The sequence below is a fragment of the Acinonyx jubatus genome, chromosome B1, assembly GCF_027475565.1.
Source record: "Acinonyx jubatus isolate Ajub_Pintada_27869175 chromosome B1, VMU_Ajub_asm_v1.0, whole genome shotgun sequence".
Taxonomy (NCBI): domain Eukaryota; kingdom Metazoa; phylum Chordata; class Mammalia; order Carnivora; family Felidae; genus Acinonyx; species Acinonyx jubatus.
This window is the reverse complement of record NC_069382.1, coordinates 166,269,653-166,290,769: the sequence shown is the minus strand read 5'-3', so window position 1 is coordinate 166,290,769 and position 21,117 is coordinate 166,269,653. Positions and strand designations below refer to the sequence as shown.

Sequence of the window (21,117 nt, the reverse complement as noted above, 5' to 3'; positions counted from 1 at the left end):
CAGGAACAAAGACAAAATGCATACTTAGAATGATGAAAAACAATAATAATTCATATTTACCCAATTTATGAAGTATGCCTGGGTAAATTTCACCACTTCTAATGTCACCAACAAGCTGATAGGAATGAGATTGTTGAAAAGGATGATGAAGGTCAAGAAATTCAGTCCAAAATTATTAGCACCACCATCTGTTGGGGGAGGTGGGAAGAAAGTCATTTACAGTTTTATTTTTCATCTGCATTGGCCAGAACTTTAGCGTAACAAAAATTTTCCATATCATACAACAGGTGCATATAGTTAGGCGGGATTCACTGCGCTGATAACATCTCCTTATTTTCAAATACATTCAGGATGGAACAGCACTATTTGTGTTCAATATGTTGTTAGTCCTGTTAAGAGCTTCATAATGGTATGAAAGAATGAAGCACTACCAAGTATTTCAAATCCTGTTCCAAATAGGAAGTTTAGAGATAGCAGGGATAGGATTGTGGGTTTATAAATGTAAAATCTCAATTGGGTAGAATCACTTTTATATAAACTCTTAAAAAAGACTTTAAAGCATGCCTGGAAAGCAATCAAACAAAAACAGCAGCAGGAAAACTAACCCAAGTAGCAAAAACAATGTAGGGCTGTACTTTAGGTAAACTACATTCTTCCTCTTCAATAAAGAAAATGGAACAGCTACCCCAGACACACAAGAAACAAACTGATGGTACTCATAACAGTTCTAATGTTGAAATAGTAAATCAATGACTGTAAAAAAAAAAAAAAAAGTTGGAACAGCTGCAAAACTAAATCAATATAATAAAAACTGAAAAAAATCAATTTTGCTACCAGGTTTTACTAGAATTTGTTTTTGTACGTTTGGAAATTAAATATTTATTGGCAATCAAAAGACAATGCAAACTTATTTTCCAGAAATATTCAGAGATGGTACATTAATCCCATAACAGTAAAAGGATAGATGGTCCAAAAAGAACCTATTTAATAGGACTTTCCCTGAGACAGGATGACCATTAACATGGAATTTACTGTATTCATAGGTTCAAGTGAAAGTACGTTCAATTTAAACATTTTACAAGCATGTGGTTTACTTTTGGTGCTTTAAATATAATCAATCTGCTTTCTTTACCCAGATAGCTACCTAACCACCTGTGTTAAAATATTTTAAAGAATAAATGAATAACATTAAATAAAATACAAAATAACATTTTATGTTATTACAGAGTGCTCATTATATTTTTAAGAATTTTCAAATTTTAGAGACTCTAACATTTTACTTCCTTTTGCTGGAAACTGCATTGAAAAATAAAAATTAAATGCCCAGTTATCTTGGCAACAACGTTTCCTTTTTAGGAATAATAGGAAATCTCAAGTCAGCCGTGAAATAAATACACGTTTTAATGAAAGAAAAACTAAGTACAATAGGCACTTTAATGCTTACAGTTTAGATTGAGATACCAGTGCTTTCCAGAATGCCTCCGATTCCAAATGGCTGAACCCACAGAACAGATAAGAGACATGGCAATTAAGATACAAAATAAAATCAAAATTTGTACATTTGTAATCCGTTCCACATTTGAGAGTTTAAGTGGTGGACTTGTTGAATTCTGTAAAAAGAAACAATATGAGCAATAAAAATGAGTACAGATTGATTTAGTAATGTATATTTGGTATTTTGATGAAGACGACAGAGTAAGTCACACCTCAAAATCTAGACATGAGTAGATACATGAAAATTACACAGAAATAAGCTGTCAAATGTTAACCACCTTTCCCTCCCCACCCCACCCATATCTTTATCTAAGGTAAAACAATAAAAAGAGAAGGAAATGATATTCTTTTATAGACACGACTTTTGCATTGAGGCAGGCAAGATGAACAATGCATTACTTGACTACTTAGACTAGAAGCATCTAGCATCTCAGCTCTGGAAGAGAGGCAGAGAAGGTGGCCTATGCACCCACAACCAGAGACCTGGAAGTTCCAAACTATGAAGACCACATTTAAAGGATCTCTGGTTTCCACATTTCTGGTGGCAGTTAGCAACTCTTTTACTGAATACAGCAACCATTTAAGTGGCCCTGGCTGTAGGAAATGACAGAGGTTTCCTCAACTGTATTTAATGATAAAAATCATCATGCTAGGTCAGTGCTAACCAAGGCGTCCACAGAAGAGAAAATTAAATCTGTAATAATAGATATAAAATAATGGCTTACAGAATTTATAGAATGGCTAGGGGTGGAATCATTAATAGCAGTCCTGTCTGCCTGTTGATAATGTCTCCACGACTTTACAAAGTTATCAGAACTGAAACCAGTTTTTCATTTAGTATCTTAAAATGGTATTCCCTACCCACCTAACCAGTGAACACTCCTATTATATCCCCAGGCACATGTAAACACTAGAAGTGCGAAGACTAAAGTTGATTAAACGTGGGCTAACATTAAAAATGTTACCAAAAAATGGTCAACATTTGACTTTCAGATTCTTTTCGTTTTATGAAAAAGTGAAACCAAGTTCTAAAATTTGATCACTGTATTAAAATAAAATTATAAGACAAACACTTTAACGTAGAGCACTCGTCATTACATAGACATCTAGTATTAACCACTGCAATAGTTAGTAAATGCTGCCACGGGCCAACACACAAAATCATTAAGAGTTCATGCACTGTTGATGCCTGATGAACTTTCCACTGTTCTTGTGTGCATGAACCATTTCATAGCCCCACACACCGAAGAATGAGATTCTGAATGTATAGAGTGGGGCTCAGGAATCTGTGACAGATGGTTTGCTATGTTTCACACTACTGCATATACTACAAATAGCACATTTTTCAAGAGAATAGGTCCAAAAAGTTTTCATAGATAAGAATCCCACCTGCATCAGCTTGGTATCATGTCCGGTGTAGACAACTATTCCATGAACCCACTGTGTGTTTCTCAACTGGGCGCCTCGAAGAAGAATCTGATCTGCTCCCAGAGGGACAGTGCTAGGACAGATCATGTTGTGACATTAGAAACACTTTCTAAAATGCTTAAGAATTCTATAGTTATTACATAGTTCCAACAAAGGTTCTGTTATTAAAATAACCCTTCTCACATTCACTTTATTTTTAGAAAAGAAGTAATTTTCCTACCAGTAAGAATAATTTTCTTACCCAAGGACAGCTGGAAGGAAGCATTCCAGTTGCTTCTCCTTAGCACCAAACCAGCCATTTCCTACAACTTCATTATCCAAGACAGTAGGCAGTATTTTAGAACTCAGAGGTTAATTTTCAAACCTATTTTAGATTCTTCCTGATTTAGTAAGTCTGTTTAGGTTTCTAAGATGTTTGGAAGCGGTGAGATTAGGGGATCTGCTCCCCTCCCACACCTAATTAAAAACAGCTTTGTGCATAATAAAAGTCCAAATAATATACAAAGCAAGGTAAATACATAGATCTCATCATCCACTTGCATTGCCACCCCTGCCCTGCAGAGGTTAAGTCCCTGTATTTAAAATCTCTAGGATAATTTATCATATTCGAATATCAATTATCTAAGAACTATGAATAAGTTTCCAATAAATGGTAAGCATCTAATGTTTTAAAACATTCCTCTGAAATGACAGCAAATTGAAGATATCTATTCCATCTAATTTAAAACACATTTTTCATGAATAAAGGCCAACTTGAGTCTTTTGCAAGTTCTTTGTAAAACTATCTACACTGGTAACTTGTTGGTTGACACAACCTTACACAGAGAGGTACAAGCTATCAGAGATATAGTGGGATTCTTGATGGAGATGTACTACACAAAATGTAATGGCTTAAGGATTTCTATCACTAGGTCTTCATTTTAGGAAAAAAAGCAAGAAAGAAATGTCAAATATAAAGAAAAATACATTAAAAAACAACAACCTGGAAAAAGAAGGCAACAGTTGGTCCAAGTAAAGTCTCCGGAGAACCCAGAACTTCTTACAGAACTTCTTTGCCAGCAGAGGGCAAAGTGAGGTTGAGTCTTGCATTCCTGGTGGGCTTTCATGGTCTGTTAGGTGGCTAAAGCCAGTAGCAGCTTGGGCCTTAGACCTTCTTTCAAGAACTGCCCAACGATCACTGGCTCAGGTGACATCAGTTCAGGTCATAACAGCACCTGAAGGCCTCTACTTAAGTAAGCCTTTAAGAAAGGGTGTATGCCAATTTAGAAAAAGACTACAGTATCTATAATTCTCATTCTTTCTGTAAACAGCATGCTTTTCAGACCCAGCTGGAAGGGAACCCTTTGTGTATATGTCTCAAGATGTTTCAGAGTTGGGAGGGGACCTTAGGCCTAAAGCACGTTTCCAAGAAATTCTTGGGAAGCTGCTAGCCTATACTTGAAGCACGTAAGTGCCAACCATTCCTCACATATACAATGAGGTACAATAGGACAACTGTCACCTTGGCATTTGTGGTATGGATTGATTGGAATTAGGTACAAACTCTTCAAAAACAAACAAAAATACTCCTTTTCAATTATGAAGGTTCAACATAAGTTAGTTATTACTACATTTCATCAGAGGTGGAATTCCAAAGCTTCTGGCATTAGACAATGACCCTCATCCTTAATAATGGAATCAAAGTACACATGTTCCAAATAAAGGGGCTCCAAGAGCTCTGGGTAATCACTGTAAAAGTCAAATGTGCCACAATACGAAGGTATTGAAAATCTGTTTCCACCTTTCATATACATTAAAGCTTATTGTATAAATTCCATCTTACCCTAAGTCTTGGCACTATCGTATAGTTTCTCTTTCACTGCATTGATTTGCTTGGCATTGATTTCATGGGGAACTGATAAGAAATGGAAGTTGGCCAGTTAGGAATGTCAGACTACAGAAACATTACTTATATAAGTGGCCAACTCTATTATTAGTCTGTAACCATATGTTCACCCTGTGAGGTCACTCTGTGCAAATTTTAGAACAATATATAATTCATGAATTACAGGAAAGCTTTTGGTGGATCTGAATGAGGATGACAGTTTAGGGTATATCTTACATGTTCTTTAGAATTCAAACACTGTAATAATGCAATTATAAAATAATGAAGGCGCTGATAATCTCTCAGGCTGGTGGAATGACTAGTGCATTTAGCTGGCCACTACCTATACCTGGGGGTAGAGGAGACAGAGGAGAAGAAAAGCGAGGGCAAGAGGAAGAAGTGGCAGATGGGAGAGACCCTACCCTTCCTTGCCAGGTTCTGCTCCATTTCTGCTCCCTTTTCTAACAAATCTCCTTGAAAAGGCTGTCTACACTTGGTATTTTCAACTCTTCTTCTTCCACTATCTCAGACTCACTTCATCAGGCTCTGCCTGCTCTAACCAAGCTCAAGGATATCGACTTGCTAAACGGAACTGTTAATTCTCAGCCTCATTGTGCTTGACCAACAGCAACATCTGACCCATGTCTGTCACTCCCTTTGCCTTGGTAGACTTTCCTCACTCCATCTCGGCTTTCTTCCTATCAACCTGATTTTGGTTTCTTTGGCTGGTCTCTCCGTTTTCCCAACCTTAATGTTGCAGTCTTAGGATAGTCCTTGGGACTCCTCACCTTTCTCTCCGTACCCTTTCACCTTCAGTGATTTCTTCCACTTCCATGGCTTTAATTATCTATGCCAACTATTCCCAAATTTATCTCATGACCCAGACTTCTATCCCAAGCTCTAGGCTTATATATTCATTTGCCTCCCTGACACAAACTTATTTGGGCCAAAACTGAACTGCTGATATCCCCTCTAAAAACCCTCCAATGGATCACCATTTCACTCAGAGTAACACTCTACAATAGCCTTCAAAGCCTTGCATGGTCTGGCTTCCTCTTATTCCTCTACCCTTCTTTTATTACTCTTTCTTGGTAACTCTACTTCAACCATGCTGTCCTCCCTGAAATTTCATACCTACTCTAGGCACATTCCCACTTTAAAATGATGCAATAAATACAACTAATAATTTGCGCTGACTATTCCTTCTGTCTGGAATTCTCTCCCTCCAGATGTATAAATGGCTAACTTACTCTCCTCCTACTCACAGGCCTCAAATGTTACCTGATGAATGAGGCTTACTACAACCATTCTAACTCAAAAGTGATTTGCTCTCAAGGACACCCAATCTGCCTTGTCCTGGGCTATTTTTTTTTTTTCAAAGCATTTATCACTTTCTAACCTAGAACAGAATTTTCTTATTTATCATTTGTTGTCTATTTGCCCTTTCCTTACTGCAAGAAAGTAAGCTCACAAGGGCGGGCATATTTATCTCTTTTGTTCACTGCAGTCTCCTGTTCCATCTCTGTACTTAGCCTACCTAGCCCACTGGGGGCTTGAGAAATACTGGTTGAATCTATGAAGAGAGAGACAGGAAAGAGAAATGGGAAGGAATGAAGGGTAGAAAGGATGTAACAGTAAAGATAACTGTAGATGATAACACGGCCTAGAAAAGAGCATATGGAATTATACAGAGAAGACAAGAAAGACAAGAAATTATCCAGTACAGTCAACTCCTTGCGGGTAGAATCTGAAATCTTTGAGGCACCTAGAGATCACAGGAAAGGACCCAAGCCATGGAGATTGCAGACAGGCCTATGACATAAGTATTCTGGCCAAAGAATATGCCACTAATTAATGTGCCACAAGCCTGGCATATCCCTGAAAATATCCAATTGTCATCTTGAGGAAGTCTTCAGTTGTACCATATGCATGGAGTTAAGAGCTAACATTTCTGCAAAAAGACTCTTGGTAGAAGTAACACAGAAATACTTAAGAGGTTTTGAGTGTTCAAACTTAGAGCATGAGAAAATAATATGCACCCAGGCTTGGAAAACACTCAGCAATACACTGAGATGCAGTGAATTCTGTTTTTTGTTTTGTTTTGTTTTTTATGTTTATTTTTGAGAGAGGGAGACACAGAGCATGAGCAGGGGAGGGGCAGAGAGAGAGGGAAACACAGAATCTGAAGCAGGATCCAGGCTCTGAGCTGTCAGCACAGAGCCTGACGTGGAGCTTGAACCCAGGAACTGTGAGATCATGACCTGAGCCGAAGTTGGATGCTTAACTGACTGAGCCACCCAGGCACCCCTGAATTCTGGGTTCTTATAAAGACCAATTTTACATACCTATGTCCATCAAGCCTTATGTTTCCAACAAAATCGTACAGATGTCTGTTTGGACTTTCACACTCGATTCTGCCAGAAATTCTCATCAAACTGTCAATGTCTTTTATATCTGATGTTGCTGGTAAGCCCTGTTTAGAAATTTTTTAAAAAGCAAAAGAGTATATTAATTGCATTGTGTGCAGGAGGAGGGGGGACTCTGAATTCATCTCAGTCTTAGGATCTAAGACGTCCCACTATTTTATAAGCAAGTCTCCTCCCTTACACAGTACTGTTTGTCAAATCATAATTAAGGGTCACCTTCCTCTCTACTTGAACACAAGAATAGGGTAGCTTTTGTGAAAGATCTAAAACATACTTGAGACTATTAACTTGACTGCAAAGATATTTTGAAGTCCTCAAAGAACTGTGTGTTTCCAAAAATAAAATTAATATTTAGCATTACACAGTCTGCCTGCTGAATCTCAAAAAGAGAATGCAAAATAAATAGAACTATGTCCAAAGAGAATCGTTACATTTCTATTCTGTTAGTCCACTGAGAAGGAAAACTCAAAAACAGTTCCTCCCTCTGGCCAACTAGCTTCTACTGGCTGGCAGTGAACAGGACCCCGCTTCCTGGGGCACTCTGAGTTCAGGTGCCCTGATGACCTACTTCCATCACATCCCAAACTTCTCACTTGTCATTTCCATCATCCCCCTAGAACCCCAGAGAGTACATTTTTAAAAGTCTCCTCCTTAAAAAGACCGTTGCTTTCTATCGGAGATGGTATGAGAAGCAAATACAGAAATCCTAACTATTCCCTGAGATTAGTGAGACTTTTAGAACAGCAATGGAAACTATGCCTTTTTGATACAGCAAAGCCAAATAATAATTTGGGCCAGGCGAATGGGGATGATTAAATACGAGAACACATGTCAAAGTACTTAGAACTACTAAAATTATCATCATCGGGCTGTTGGCTATTACATGAAATATTAAAAATGTTACAAATAATATCTGTGTGATGGACTATATTTAATCAGGCAAGTAAATCTGAGTCTTCATCTCAGTCAAAGACACCTCTTCATAGTGGCTCAGCAAGAAAGTATTTGCAATTAGATAGTCACTTCAATTCAAGACAACACCAGAAATAAAGCTCTTGATTCCGTGTAATAAATCAGTAAAAATTACATAAACCTGTATTAGATCTTACCTGCCTAATTTTCAGGTTTGTTTCACCATCTAAGTTGGATGTTTCAATGTAGCACATGGCCTGGGGCTCACTGTTATTTAAAATTGAAAAGCAGAGAGATTTAGTGGGGGAAGAAAAGCAAAATAATAACTTACTTAAATGCTTAGACTCACTGAAGCCTTTTGTTTTAAACAAAGCTTTAGTCGTCTAGTTTCATGATGATTTCCACTCTAAGTGCTAAATGCTGGGAGGCAGAACCCATGCATCACAACTCATGGATCAGCTTTTCAGCTAGAACGACCACAAAGCAATTTCCTGATGCCAATCAGTACTGATCTTCAAGCTAATGTGGATGATTAGATTTGTCATGTGATACTTAAATTGCTCATCCATAACGACACGACACAGACTGTATCTGAAATGTAAAGCAGTTTTGTGTCCAGCTTTATCTTTAGCTCAAAAATATCAAGTGAGATTTCATGCTTGTAGCCCATGTATAAATTGGTTAAGGAAAGTGATTAGAAAATTCCAGATTGCTGCTTCTATAAACTTTCAGTGACTACCTTTTAAGAAAAGATGAACAGGATCATACGAACCATAATATTTAAATTTTAAGGCTACTTTTAAAAACTGTGTGAAGTTTTACAATGGAAGTAGATATATACTTTAGATACATACTTCTGTTTTTGTTTTTTTCTGCTCCTGTTCTCTTTCTTAAGGTTATTTCAGAGATTCTTGTGGCAGAAAAAGCTAAAACTAAAACCAGCCAACTTGGCCATATTGCTCCTTGACCTGCACCTAGGAGGTCCATTTCATGGGTCCCCACCAGAATGTGTTTGGAAAAGTTTAGTGAGTGGTGGCTGGCAGAAGGGATGCACATTCTCCAGCATTATCACAGGTACTACATCCTGGACTGTGTATATCCTTTCCCTTCACAATCTGACTTTATGTGCCCAGCAAGTATAGACAGGTGAGTCTGTCATCTAACTGTATCCTCAAGTGTAAGGAAAAACGTTCTGAAGTTAAATCAACCTCATTAGCACTTGGTTATACAATAAGCCTTAGTAACATCATGGAAGTATACATGTAATCTCTGATAAGCATATGTATTCAAAGTTAGAATGGAAAAAGTTTGTCAGTTACAAATACCTGGATCTTCTAATCAACTTCCAATTTGTACATGTGCAAAACACATTATTTCAAGTTTCAGAAATGGGCAGGTAGCTTAGTTTTGTGGCCTGGAGATTTGTGAAAATTGCTGAAACATACGGTCAATGATCAAATATTTTACAGATTCATTTTAATGTAACTTTGCAAGTTCTTCAATTCACTCAGTGGATTTTTTTTTCTCCCATAAAGGCTTATATTTTTTTCCCAACTGGAGAAATTTTTCAGTATTTATATTTTTGCTCTATTATATTCAACATATCATCTATCCAACATTTAACTCGGCTCTAGTAACTGCTAATTTGTAACTTATATATACATTTGAAACATAAATGGCTTATGAAATTTTAAAACATATCTTCCGACAATATAGAAGCATGGTGACAGATGTTAGGTGAACAATGCAGATTCCATACTTTGCCAGTAAAATGCATTAAAATATTACTGATCAATCTGTCCAAGGCCATTCTCACATTAAAATGAGACTACCATTCTATCTTTTTTTTCACAAAGCAATTTTTCTAGGACTTTACATGGCTAGGAAGTTAAAAAGTTAAACGGCTGACTTCTATTTGAAGTGGGGCAAATAAAATATGCATCCGAATTCAGAACATTCTTAATCCCTTAAGACAGCTGTTACTGAAGCAGTTCTTAATAGTGTTATGAAAAAGCAGCAAGAAGTTTTACATAAGGGATCATGCTACATAATAAATATTTCAGCAAATTATGGTGACATCCAAACGCAAGCTACAGTCAGAGAGGCAAAGCAGGCTTTTTGATTAGTAAGTGGAAAGATGAAACAAGATGCATATCACAATACAGACACTGGTAGACGGCTGAACTTTACCATGGGAACATGCACTTTGCCACTAGTAACAAGTGGGATAAAAACTGATCCCAAAGCATGCGGTTCAAAATGTACAACATCCAGCTTTGTGCAGGGGGTCCTCTGTAAACCCTAAACAAGCCCAAATTATAGTCATAATTGCTGAAGGGATTCTACAGAACTCACAGTAAGTTTCAAATATAAGAATAAGGCAAAATTTCAATGACTTCATTTCATGAAAAGCTTAACACTGTTCAAAACAGTATCCTGGAGAGGTATTAAATTCAGCCTCGGTATTTAGGCATGTTGTTAAATATGGATATATATTAATGATGCACAGGAAATTAAAATCTACCTTTACTGGCATGCCTCATGAACTCCTATTGAGAACAATAGGAGCTGAATCTTCCCACCCGAGGGACAAACAGCATCCAATGTTGCATTCATAAAAGGCCTTTAAAACATTTGTGAAATGGCTATCTCCAAGAAGTATAAAAATTTTTGTGTTTTACAGGAAGAGACATAGAACTCAACCATCTTTGGGTGTAATTGTTCTCTGCTGTAGGGTGAGGATCCACATACACACATCCTGTACGACTCAGTGGTTCTAACCTTGAGGACAGGCTGATGAGATCTGCTGGGAGATGTTCCCCATTGGTCACTTTCACTATTTCCCCTACTGCCACCTACAGGTCCCAGTTTAAAATAATTGAAACGGAAAAAAAAAAATGAAAAACAGAAAAAAGAAGAACCAAACAAATGGACAAAAGAGACAGAAAGTTTGAAATTATTATAGAAAATAATACATGTTAATAAAAATGTCTCATGTCCATTTTTTCAAAATTTATTTTGATCAGGTCTAAAGGCACAAGAAAATGTGAAATATTAAAGGATTACTCAATTTGAAGCCCAATTTTCAATTTTTAATGTGGAAACTTTTGCTCCTTTAAAGTTTATTCACAAGACTGTCTTCTCAAAAACAAAATTTTATATAATTACTTTATCTTACAGATTCTTTCTCCAATTCCTCACTCTCACGCCATCTAGTGTATGACCACTCCTACCCAAGAAGGAAAGAACTGTGGGAACAATTCTTCGAAAAACCAAGTATATTAGTCCTCTCCACCACCATCCCCAATACACTTAAAAAAAAATATTAGAAATTTTCTGATTCTGAAACATTTTGAAAGTTAACTGCATATATATCATTACCTTTAATGCAAAGCTGTAAAGACATGGGTTTTAGGAAGTTAGAAGGCATAATCGCAGCCTTTTGAGTTGTTCAATAATTCATTAAGTCTTGGTGATGCATTGTCTTAAAAGGGTAATAAGCCTTTGAACCCAGGAGAAGTTTTTCAGAGAGGTTATGAAATAGACATGCCAGGAACCTGTGTGGACTTGAATGAACAGCTTGAGTTATTTTACTCTATATTTTACTTTCTAAACTTATATATGTATTTGTTATAAACTAAAACTTGTTTCTTCAAATGGAAGTGAAAAATCAATGAAACACAGTAACTTTCAACAATGTTCATGCTTTATTTTCAAACTACCTCAGAAAGGGTGCACTATTAGTAATTAATAAATGAAAATATTTGGAAATTAAACTGTTACAAACTGTTATTTATGTTTACTGTTAAATAATGCTCACCTGCAGGTGAGAATCACCATGTCCTTATTCTGATAGTGGACAGCGTTGCATAATGAAGGGATCAGATTAATTAGGGATTAAATATTCCCACCTTGACTTAGTCGTCAGGTAAAGTTAAATAGCAAAAAATAAGACTTGAAGTCAAAGTTACGCTTTCTGTTAAATGAGGACACAAACTTCTACCTATTTGTTAAGGTTAACGTACATTCACAAGAGTAGTGCAAAACTTTTTGAGAAAAAACAACCCTGAAAGGTGGCACTTTGCCACTGGGATATAAATACATAATGGAAGAGGCTTTATACTTTGAGTCCTACTAAGTAACTAAATGCAATGAGTCACACAATCTTTTAAGAAGTAATAATCTTTGGAGGAAGTTAATCTCTGTGGCTGCTATAGTAAGATATAGAAACTATTGGGGCACCTGGCTGGCTTAGTTGGTGAAATATGAGACTTGATCTTGGGGTTGTGAGTTTGAGCCCTACGTTGGGTGTAGAGATTACTTAAAAATCTTAAAAAAAGATAGAAACTATTTCCATCTACTGTATCTATACTTATACTACAGTACCTGTGAGCCACCAGTGAGTGTTTTCAACGTTGAGGAAATAACTCCTGTAAAAATGCTCCAAACTTTAAAAAAAATATGATCACAGAGCTTTCTGGGAGTTTCTGGGGGTGGATAGAGGCTGATGAAAAGTATTTTTTAAAACTTTCAGTTCAAAATTATGTATAAAGTCAGGGCAATATAGTCAAGTATCTTCATGCTTTGGAGCATACAAAAAATAAAAAGTGTAATTAATGGTACACATACATGATATTCTCTATGATAAATTATGTCTCTCTGATAGGCGTAATCAGGAAAACACGATTACTTTCTTAAATTGCTGGAATGCTGTATTATCACTTTGAACTTTGACCATTTAGATGGTCAGTCATCCACTACATTTATCAAACTTTTATTTAGTACCACCGAGTGCCCATTGTTCTGTTGGCTAGGCATTCTTACAACTTAAATAAATAAAAACTTACTGAACCTAAAGAAGAAGGAGAATCAGGGAATATCAGAGTTTCGTCATCTCCTCCCTCTTCCTCACTTTAAAAGATGTGAAATCAAGGCCTGGGAGATGAAGTCTTTTGTTCAAAATCACCAAGCCAGGGTAAGAATCCTGATTTCCTGTCTCCTAGGCAGAGTGTTCTCTAGTACCTGATGCCATCTGGTATGTTGAGGCAGTGACAGCAAGCTCAACCGTTAAACTCATTCTCACACAGCCACATGTGGACCAGTACCTCTACTTCAGTTTTAGAAACCGACCCTAATTAAAGCTATGAGCAAAGAAAATTAGTAACGAAAAGGCTGATTTAGAAACCCATTAATTTTAATTTTTCCGGAAATAAAATCTATAGGTGACACAAAAATCTCCCAGCTATAAAGTATGAAAGTACAACTACCTACAGTACTTCAACTACCCATAGACTTATTTCTATAAATATCTGGAGGACTTTTTGCTCGGTTAAGTATCACTAACTTGTTATAAGTCCAATCACTTTAAATAATGACCTGATTAAATAGATTTTGAAAAAAGGACACTGTCCATATTTATATGTGGATTTTACAAATAAAACTGTCCAAGGAAATGATGATAAACAACCTCTAAGATATTAAAAAACATTTTTCTTAATTTATATTAGGACCAGTTTTACAGTTTTTAAACCCCAAACCATTTGAAAACCACATTCTTTAAAAGGTAACGGTGCCATATGTTCTGAATACTAATTCATGACTGTCTTAAATATGAATAAAACAAAAATTATCTAAATTCAGTCATGGAAAGGATTTAAAAGAGCAAAATACTTCAATTTTTTTTGTTGTTGTTGTTGGAAGAGTATGGCGTTTCAAAAGGTATGACGACAAAAACGAAAACATTCATCCATTTTCTTGCACTAATGTCCCATAAAGATCAAGAAAGTTTGGAGGGATATATTAATGCATCATAGAAGAATTTATCATGAACAAGGACTGCAAGATAAAAATCAATAGAACCCCATCCATGTATTATATAAAATAAGCAACAGGAAATCTCATGAGTTAGTGGTCCACACACAAGGATCTGGATGTAGCCAGAGAGAGAGCAGACTTCTAATTGTAATGATAACTTTTGAATTACACAGGATAGTACCTATCACTTATTCTATATGGCAAATAAGAAAGAGTCCATTAAGTCCAATCAATTTTTTAATGTTTAATTCAAAATCATTAGAGAGGTTTGAAATTCTTCGTTTATTCCTTATTTCCTTGGAGAAATCACAAGGTCAATGCAGGGTAGAGAAACCATCCTCTACACTGTTTGAGCATCAGTAGGTAATCTCTACCTTGATGAGAGAAGTACAGTGTCAGCAGGTATATACTCTTTGCCTTTTATTATAACTATATCTCCAACATTTACCTGAAAGAAAACTGGGAATTGGTTAATTATCTGCATTGAAAGATAGTTACAAATATACAACCCTATATGTATTTAAGCATAGAACACAGTAAAAAATGGTTACTGGCAAACAAGAACCACTTATCTTCACAAAACGGCATAAAATGATCTAGGAGTGAGGCCAAGGATGGGACAGTCCTTTAAAATATGAACACTGTATCTTTTTTTTCCAACTACAGGGCTTAGCTTAATAAATCCATCCATTTTATCCATTGACATCTCAACTTCTCACATTCTCTATGACATAAAAATAAAAAGGAGGAATTTACCAAAGGTGATCTTTACCCTGCTTAAGGAAATCTCAGTGCAACTGGAAAAGCTACCTACCATATATATGATCATTATTCCTCATGATGGTCTTATAAAATAGGTTTTGATTATAATTTACAGTTTAGAGAGGAAAAAAAAAGAGTCTTATTAGCTTCTAAGTTATTTCCCTAAGATCACAGTGAGAGGAAGAGGTTAGACTCAAACCCTTATCTGACTGGCTGCAAAGCTTGATTTTGCGTAAGTAAATATAGTAAATCTATGCTGTATTTTAAATTAAAAAAAAACACAACAGCTTAATATCTTCCTGGCTTTTCTACCCAGTAGCATTTTTGTGAACATGTCCTAAAGACATATTAAAGATATAATAAGCCCAGAAACTTTCTAGAGGTGATTTAAGTGATATAGTGTCATAGACTTTTGAGCAAACATTAGGACTCCAAGTAAGTCACAACTGGACCAAGTTACACTGATAACCACTCTCATTAGATCACGAAAGTGCCCTGTTAGGAGCCAAATAAACCTCCAAATAAGCTGCAATACTTAATCAAGAGAAGAAAAGTCTTTTTTTTTGTTATTGTTAAAGCCTTTTTGTTCTTTCCTCTCTCAACTTTTTCTTGAACCCTAAAATAACACTTTATTGGATGGGGGGAGGAGAGAATTGTGTCCTCAGCAGGAATCACAATAAGAAATTATTGCAGAGACAGACCACTGTGGTTACTTTATATGCTGGGGGAGGAAGTTAGACAAGGTTGGAGGGGGTCTTCTCGTGTATGGTATGTATGATGGCTATCCAGGTAGGGAAGCTCCGATTCAAGGGAGATTTTAGCTGAAATCTGGATGATTGGAAACGGACAAATTTCCAGGGACGTTGGAATCAAACACACCAACCCTCAAAAAAAGGGGAAGTAACAAAACCCCAGCAAGTATAGGTGTAAACAGGCCTGTTATGTGTTGTGATTGTACTCTGATAGCACCCAAGGTCAAGAAGTATAAGGTCAATGGAGCTACGGCATTTGGAGAGAATGTTACCCAGGCTACCATTTAAATGTTCTTTAATCTCCTATTGCATGTTAATGTTTGCTACCCAATCAGACTATATGCTTCATAAAATCAAATAGTTGTCCACATTATAGTGTAAGAGTTTAACACTCAGACTTACAAAAATCCCTTACTGATCCCACTGCTTTCCCACATCTTTATTCATTGTTAAGACAAAAGCAAGGCTTGTGGTCATTCATTCAACTGAGGACTGAAAGAAACTATTACCACCTTACACGGTGGTATGAAGTAGTTAGTTACTCAGGGGCCTGTGAAAACCAAAGGCTCACCACTGAGAGCTAAAGCAGTTCTTGCAGTACTATGAGGACAGCAGGGAACTTACCTGCCCCCTCCTTATGATGCCTGTTTTAGATTGCTTCTCAAACACGACCAAGCACCTCTCTTTTTTTGGTTTTGCATTCCTAATGTGGCATTCCCCCTTTCCAGCCTAGTGTGTGCATAAGATTAATGGACAGAAGAGAAAGTCAAGTTGGTACAAATTCCTTGACCACATGTTCTCAGTGGAGGAACATCATGACAAAGCACTTAGTTCCCCAAATGCTGATGTTAAGGAAATATTCAGGGCTTTAGACCATCACCTTGAGCCTTCTCAAGTCACTGACATTCATACCTACAACTGAGGATTATGTAAAAGAGTAAGTTTATCAAACTGTAATGGACTGATTTAGAATCTTTGTCCAATTACAGACCCCAGCATATTAATATTTTTACTAAGGAATTTTTGGAGACATAAATTCTAAATCCAAACAAAAGCATTTCATGCTGGAAACTTCATGTCTTAAAGCAGCTTTAGGGAGTGACCTGTACACCTGCAAAAAGCCCACCACTCCATACTTCTCTACAAAGCCAGGAGAATGTGCTGAGTCTAAGATCCCTCCTAAATTCTCCACCTGCAACTATCTCCAAAACCTGTGAACAATTTCAGCTGCATCTCAATTTGAAGAACTAGACTTTGCGGTCAGGGCCATGGAAGGCAGTAGCTTACACGTCAAGAGTGGAGATGCAGTGCCTTGTATAGGGCTTTGTCACTGCAATACTTGCTTTGGAAGTCAGACAGTTTAACTTTGTGCAACAGAGAAAAGTCTTCAGGGCAAAACTGGAGAGATGAACTATTAATGTCTGAGAGCTGAAGTGTGCCCATCTGTGAATGACTGGACGTATGCTGTGCAAAACTGCAGGTCCTCTGAGGACAATTAAAAGGTAGCCGCAGTAGCCACACATTTAGAAAAACAAAGAAATCAAGTCCTGAAAGAAAGCCCCATGAGCGCCGCTAAGGGTAATATGCTTATTGTATTACCCTGGCATGAGGATCAGACTCTTGGTTTCAGTTTATTGATTTTATTTTTAATTGCACAAAATGTGGCATAAGCTAAAGAGAAGACTTGTCCCACAACCTGGCTAACCCAACAAGCAAGGCTGCTTGCCTGTCTACTCAGTGTTCAATAAACCATTTTTACATAGTTGACATCTTAGCGTAAATGCCTCTGTTCTTCTCACCTATGATTATATTTCATGACACAGGTACCCTCATATGTCTTGCTTGCTCTTCACTGCTTGGCACATACACTCAATAAATATTTGCTGAATGAATGGTATAAAATCTTTCTATGATGCCACAGTATTGAAATTACAGCTTTTACTTATCACAAAATATGCCAGAGTGTAGAATGTTGTAATTTAAAAAACATTTTCCCAGGGCACCTGGGTGGCTCAGTCAGTTGGGTGTCTGACTTTGGCTCAGGTCATGATCTCACAGTTCGTGGGTTTGAGCCCCATGTCGGGCTCTGTGCTGACAGATCAGAGCCTGGATCCTGCTTCGGATTCTGTGTCTCCCTCTCTCTCTGCCCCTCCCCTGATCACTCTCTGTCTCTGTCTCTCAAAAATAAAGGTTAAAAAAAAAATTAAAAAACACTTTCCCTACTGGTGGATATCCACATTAGTCTACCTTTTCATTGTTATAAAAAATGTTACAATAAATATTTTTATGCACGTACAGGTTTTTTCCTCTACTTAATCATTATTTTCTCAGGTTAAATTCTCAGAATCCCCTTTTTATGATTCTCAATTTGAAGACCTAAATTATTAATCCACAATAGTATGTGAATGAAATACTTCATAAAACAAAAAATTATAGTAAAGTAGAAGTATAGCAAATGAGACACCAATATTGCTTAAATTTGCAACTTTCATAACTAGGTTGATATTACACTGAATCTGGTTGCTTATTACAGATCTTCTTGCTTATTGCCAACTTTTATTTCCTATTTATATAACAATTTCAATCTTTTGTCCTATTTGGTGCAACTATTTTTCCCTATTGTGCCTAATTATTTGTAGTGGCTTTTGCTGTGCATTTTTAAAAAAATTTATAGGATCAAATTCCAGACAGCTTGAGATCTTGCTCTTCTCCAAATATTTCTTAAAGTCTTTATTCTATTTGTATGTTTTTCAAGACCAACATTTTAACATTTAAGCCAGCTGGAATTTATTTTAGCATGGGATGTGACTTAGATATAAACTACATTATTTCTTGAAACTTGCAAGTTGGTGATTTCCAACATCATTTATTAAATAATTATTTTATCAATGATTCTTTGCCCTCTTTATTAAACATTAAATGGGCTTTATTTCAGGGCATCCTAGTCCCTTTTCTTCTAGTCTATTTTACTCTATTTATCAATGCTTATTTTGGCAACAGAACCATACTATCTTAATAACTTCTGCTCTCCATTTTACTCATCCTTGCACACAGCTCATTTTCCCAAAATATTCTTCTATTTTCTTGACTGTTTATTTTTGAAATTAAGATGAATAATTTAGTCAACTCTTGAGGAAAAAATAACAATTTCCCTGGGATTATATTGCACCAATACTTTGGAACAACTGGTACTTTTGGTTTTGCTAGGTATTTGACATAATTGCCCATTTATGTCAATCCTTAACACCTAAAAAGCTTTGATGTTGTCTTTACAAAGGTCATATACATATCTTAAATTTATTTGTAAGCATCTCACATACCACTGGGAATGAGATCTTTCATTGTATTTTTCTAATTTGATATCTCCAACAAAAGAAATGCTGTTAATTTTTGAGTATTTATCTTGAATTCATCATTGAACCAACTTTTAAAAATTCTAGTTAATTAAGTATTTAATACAAATTATTAAGTAACATCAGTTCATGCTGGCTGGGTAACTTTTGGCAACACTTTAAATTTTATTCCTCTGCTTCTCTAAGTGGGATGCGCAGGGAGGGTGTGGCACTGATCTCCAAGACAACAAAGAATGCTAACATTATGGGTAATCATGGGCTGCTGATTTCTTGTCTGTGAAAAACTGAGTTACAGTAATTCATTCAATCTTGAAATAATGAAAAAAAAAGACTTCAGTAAAATAAGACATTGTAATAGGCTAATTTTAGAGGAAAGTCATGCATGCTTATCTCCTGACTTTATGACTGCTTACTTTGGATAAGATGGTAAGAAACTGATATATCAATTTATTAAGAAACGTGTCTAAGCTAATTACTATGACAAACCTAGTAAATGATACACATTTATAATACAATTCAATTCGTCATACTTGATTACATCCTACCAATCTTCTAAAATGTTTAAATCCACAAGTGCCAAAGAAGAGCAAAAGGAAACTTCTTTTGAAGCAATTTTTTGAGCTTTTTCATTTTTTTATTGTGCTTCTCTGAGCGGTGACTATGACAGGACTAAGGAAAGCACAGTCAAGGTATTTTCCTCTTTGTTACTTTTATGTCAAAGACCAGAGAGAGTAGTGAGTTTTTAAACACGCAGGAAGGGAGATGTCAATCTTTATTTTGGCCACTGATCTAAAATGAGAAAAATGCAATCAACTGAGAGGGAATTTGTTCCCTGCAGGGACACAAGATGACTATGAACATCACAGGGCAGGATTAAGGGAATGGCCTTTAAGCTGCTGGGAAATACTGGAAGGCAAGTAACCAGCTGAGTGGGACACCTAAGCTGTTCCTAGCAATCTCAGAAAACAAAATCCCCCAGGTAGAGTGGCTTTGCCTCCAAAAGTCTTTCACCAAGTTATAAAGGTTCTTCGCTTGCGAATAGAGTTAGACTCTAGTTAGACTAGAGTTAATGGTCTTCCAGGACTAAGGGAGAACTAGTAACAATTGCTTACCTTTTGAAACTGAGGTCTTAAAAGCACTTAGATAACACATGTTAAATGATGACTCAACTCACTAACTGCCATGTTACACGTCCTGTGAGCATGTTAACCTCTCGAGACTATGGAATTGATTTCCAGTTCATTAGAAAATGATGTTTAGGTTAGTAAGTTGTTTTTTGTTTTTTTTTTTAAGGAACTCTAATTCTTAGTTTTGCTTGGACAGTAGATGATTAAAGTAAAAAGTTTCAACACAAAACAGTTCATGGTTAAATGAAATCTATGAAAAACAGTACTCAAAATATACTATGAAAAACAAAGAATTCTAAATATTACTTTTCAAGTCTTTCTAGCATATTTCAGAATTAAATGAGAGTGACTAAAGACTCCATGTATGTTGACAACATTAATTACTAAACAGCTTTCGTATCAGAATTCATGACATTTGTTTACATCACACACAAAAGCTGTATCTATTAGAGTACACATCGATGCACTTCTTCTGGAACAAAATAAAAATCAATGCATACCTTTTCCCAGTGCACAATTTCCCAAGCACCATTTCTCAAAACTGGAAAAAGAAAAGGTGACATTTTTAGAAACATTTTTACTACTTATTAAAAGCCTGCTTCTGAGGAAATGATCATTTTAAATGGACAGCTTCAAAAAATGAACCAGCAGCAATTTTTATAGATTTAAAAATTAATTATGACAGCAAAGATGGTATAAAATTACACAAAGAATTAAAAAAACAACCCATGCACATTTTAGATCCCACAATAAAACATTACTAGCAGAGGGTAATCTCACTGGTGCTCAAGGGCTTTCTTGAGCACAAAGAAGAATTACAGGACACGGCTGGAGGAGAAAGCCACACAAATGATGTGAAAAGGGAGTGACAAGCTAAAGGAGCATTTCAGAAGCCATACAGTAGCAACGTTTAAAAAAAAAAAAGAAAGGGTTTACAGGCACAGAAGAAACAGATTTCACATTGGTTAGTAAAAATTTAACACATAAACAGATAAAGAATTTGCGCCTTTAGTTTTCTAATAGTGCAAAATTGCGTACGTTTACATATTTGGTTTACTGAGAAGAAATGAAAGAAGAGGCTACTATTAAATTATGATAGAGGGATACTTTATTAGTGTCTTATTACTGCTTCACAGCAGTAACATTGCTCAGTACATCTTTTTTCATCCCGTACTATGTGTCTGT

At 36.2% G+C, this 21,117-nt stretch overlaps 1 protein-coding gene across 8 annotated transcripts in view; it reads right to left on the bottom strand.

Annotated features, from left to right (window-relative positions):
* ATP8A1 (ATPase phospholipid transporting 8A1) overlaps nt 1–21,117 on the bottom strand; it is a 229,724-nt gene that overhangs the window by 150,175 nt on the left and 58,432 nt on the right. For 4 of the 8 annotated variants that reach the window (XM_053217414.1, XM_053217412.1, XM_015084124.3 and 1 more), the window contains 7 exons: nt 20,433–20,473; nt 14,313–14,386; nt 8,322–8,391; nt 7,132–7,259; nt 2,884–2,995; nt 1,445–1,610; nt 61–188 (listed from right to left, as the gene is read on the bottom strand). In XM_053217414.1, coding sequence (XP_053073389.1) covers nt 61–188; nt 1,445–1,610; nt 2,884–2,995; nt 7,132–7,259; nt 8,322–8,391; nt 14,313–14,386; nt 20,433–20,473 — 719 coding nt within the window. The other 4 variants (XM_015084122.3, XM_053217415.1, XM_027056235.2 and 1 more) reach the window with 4 other exon arrangements.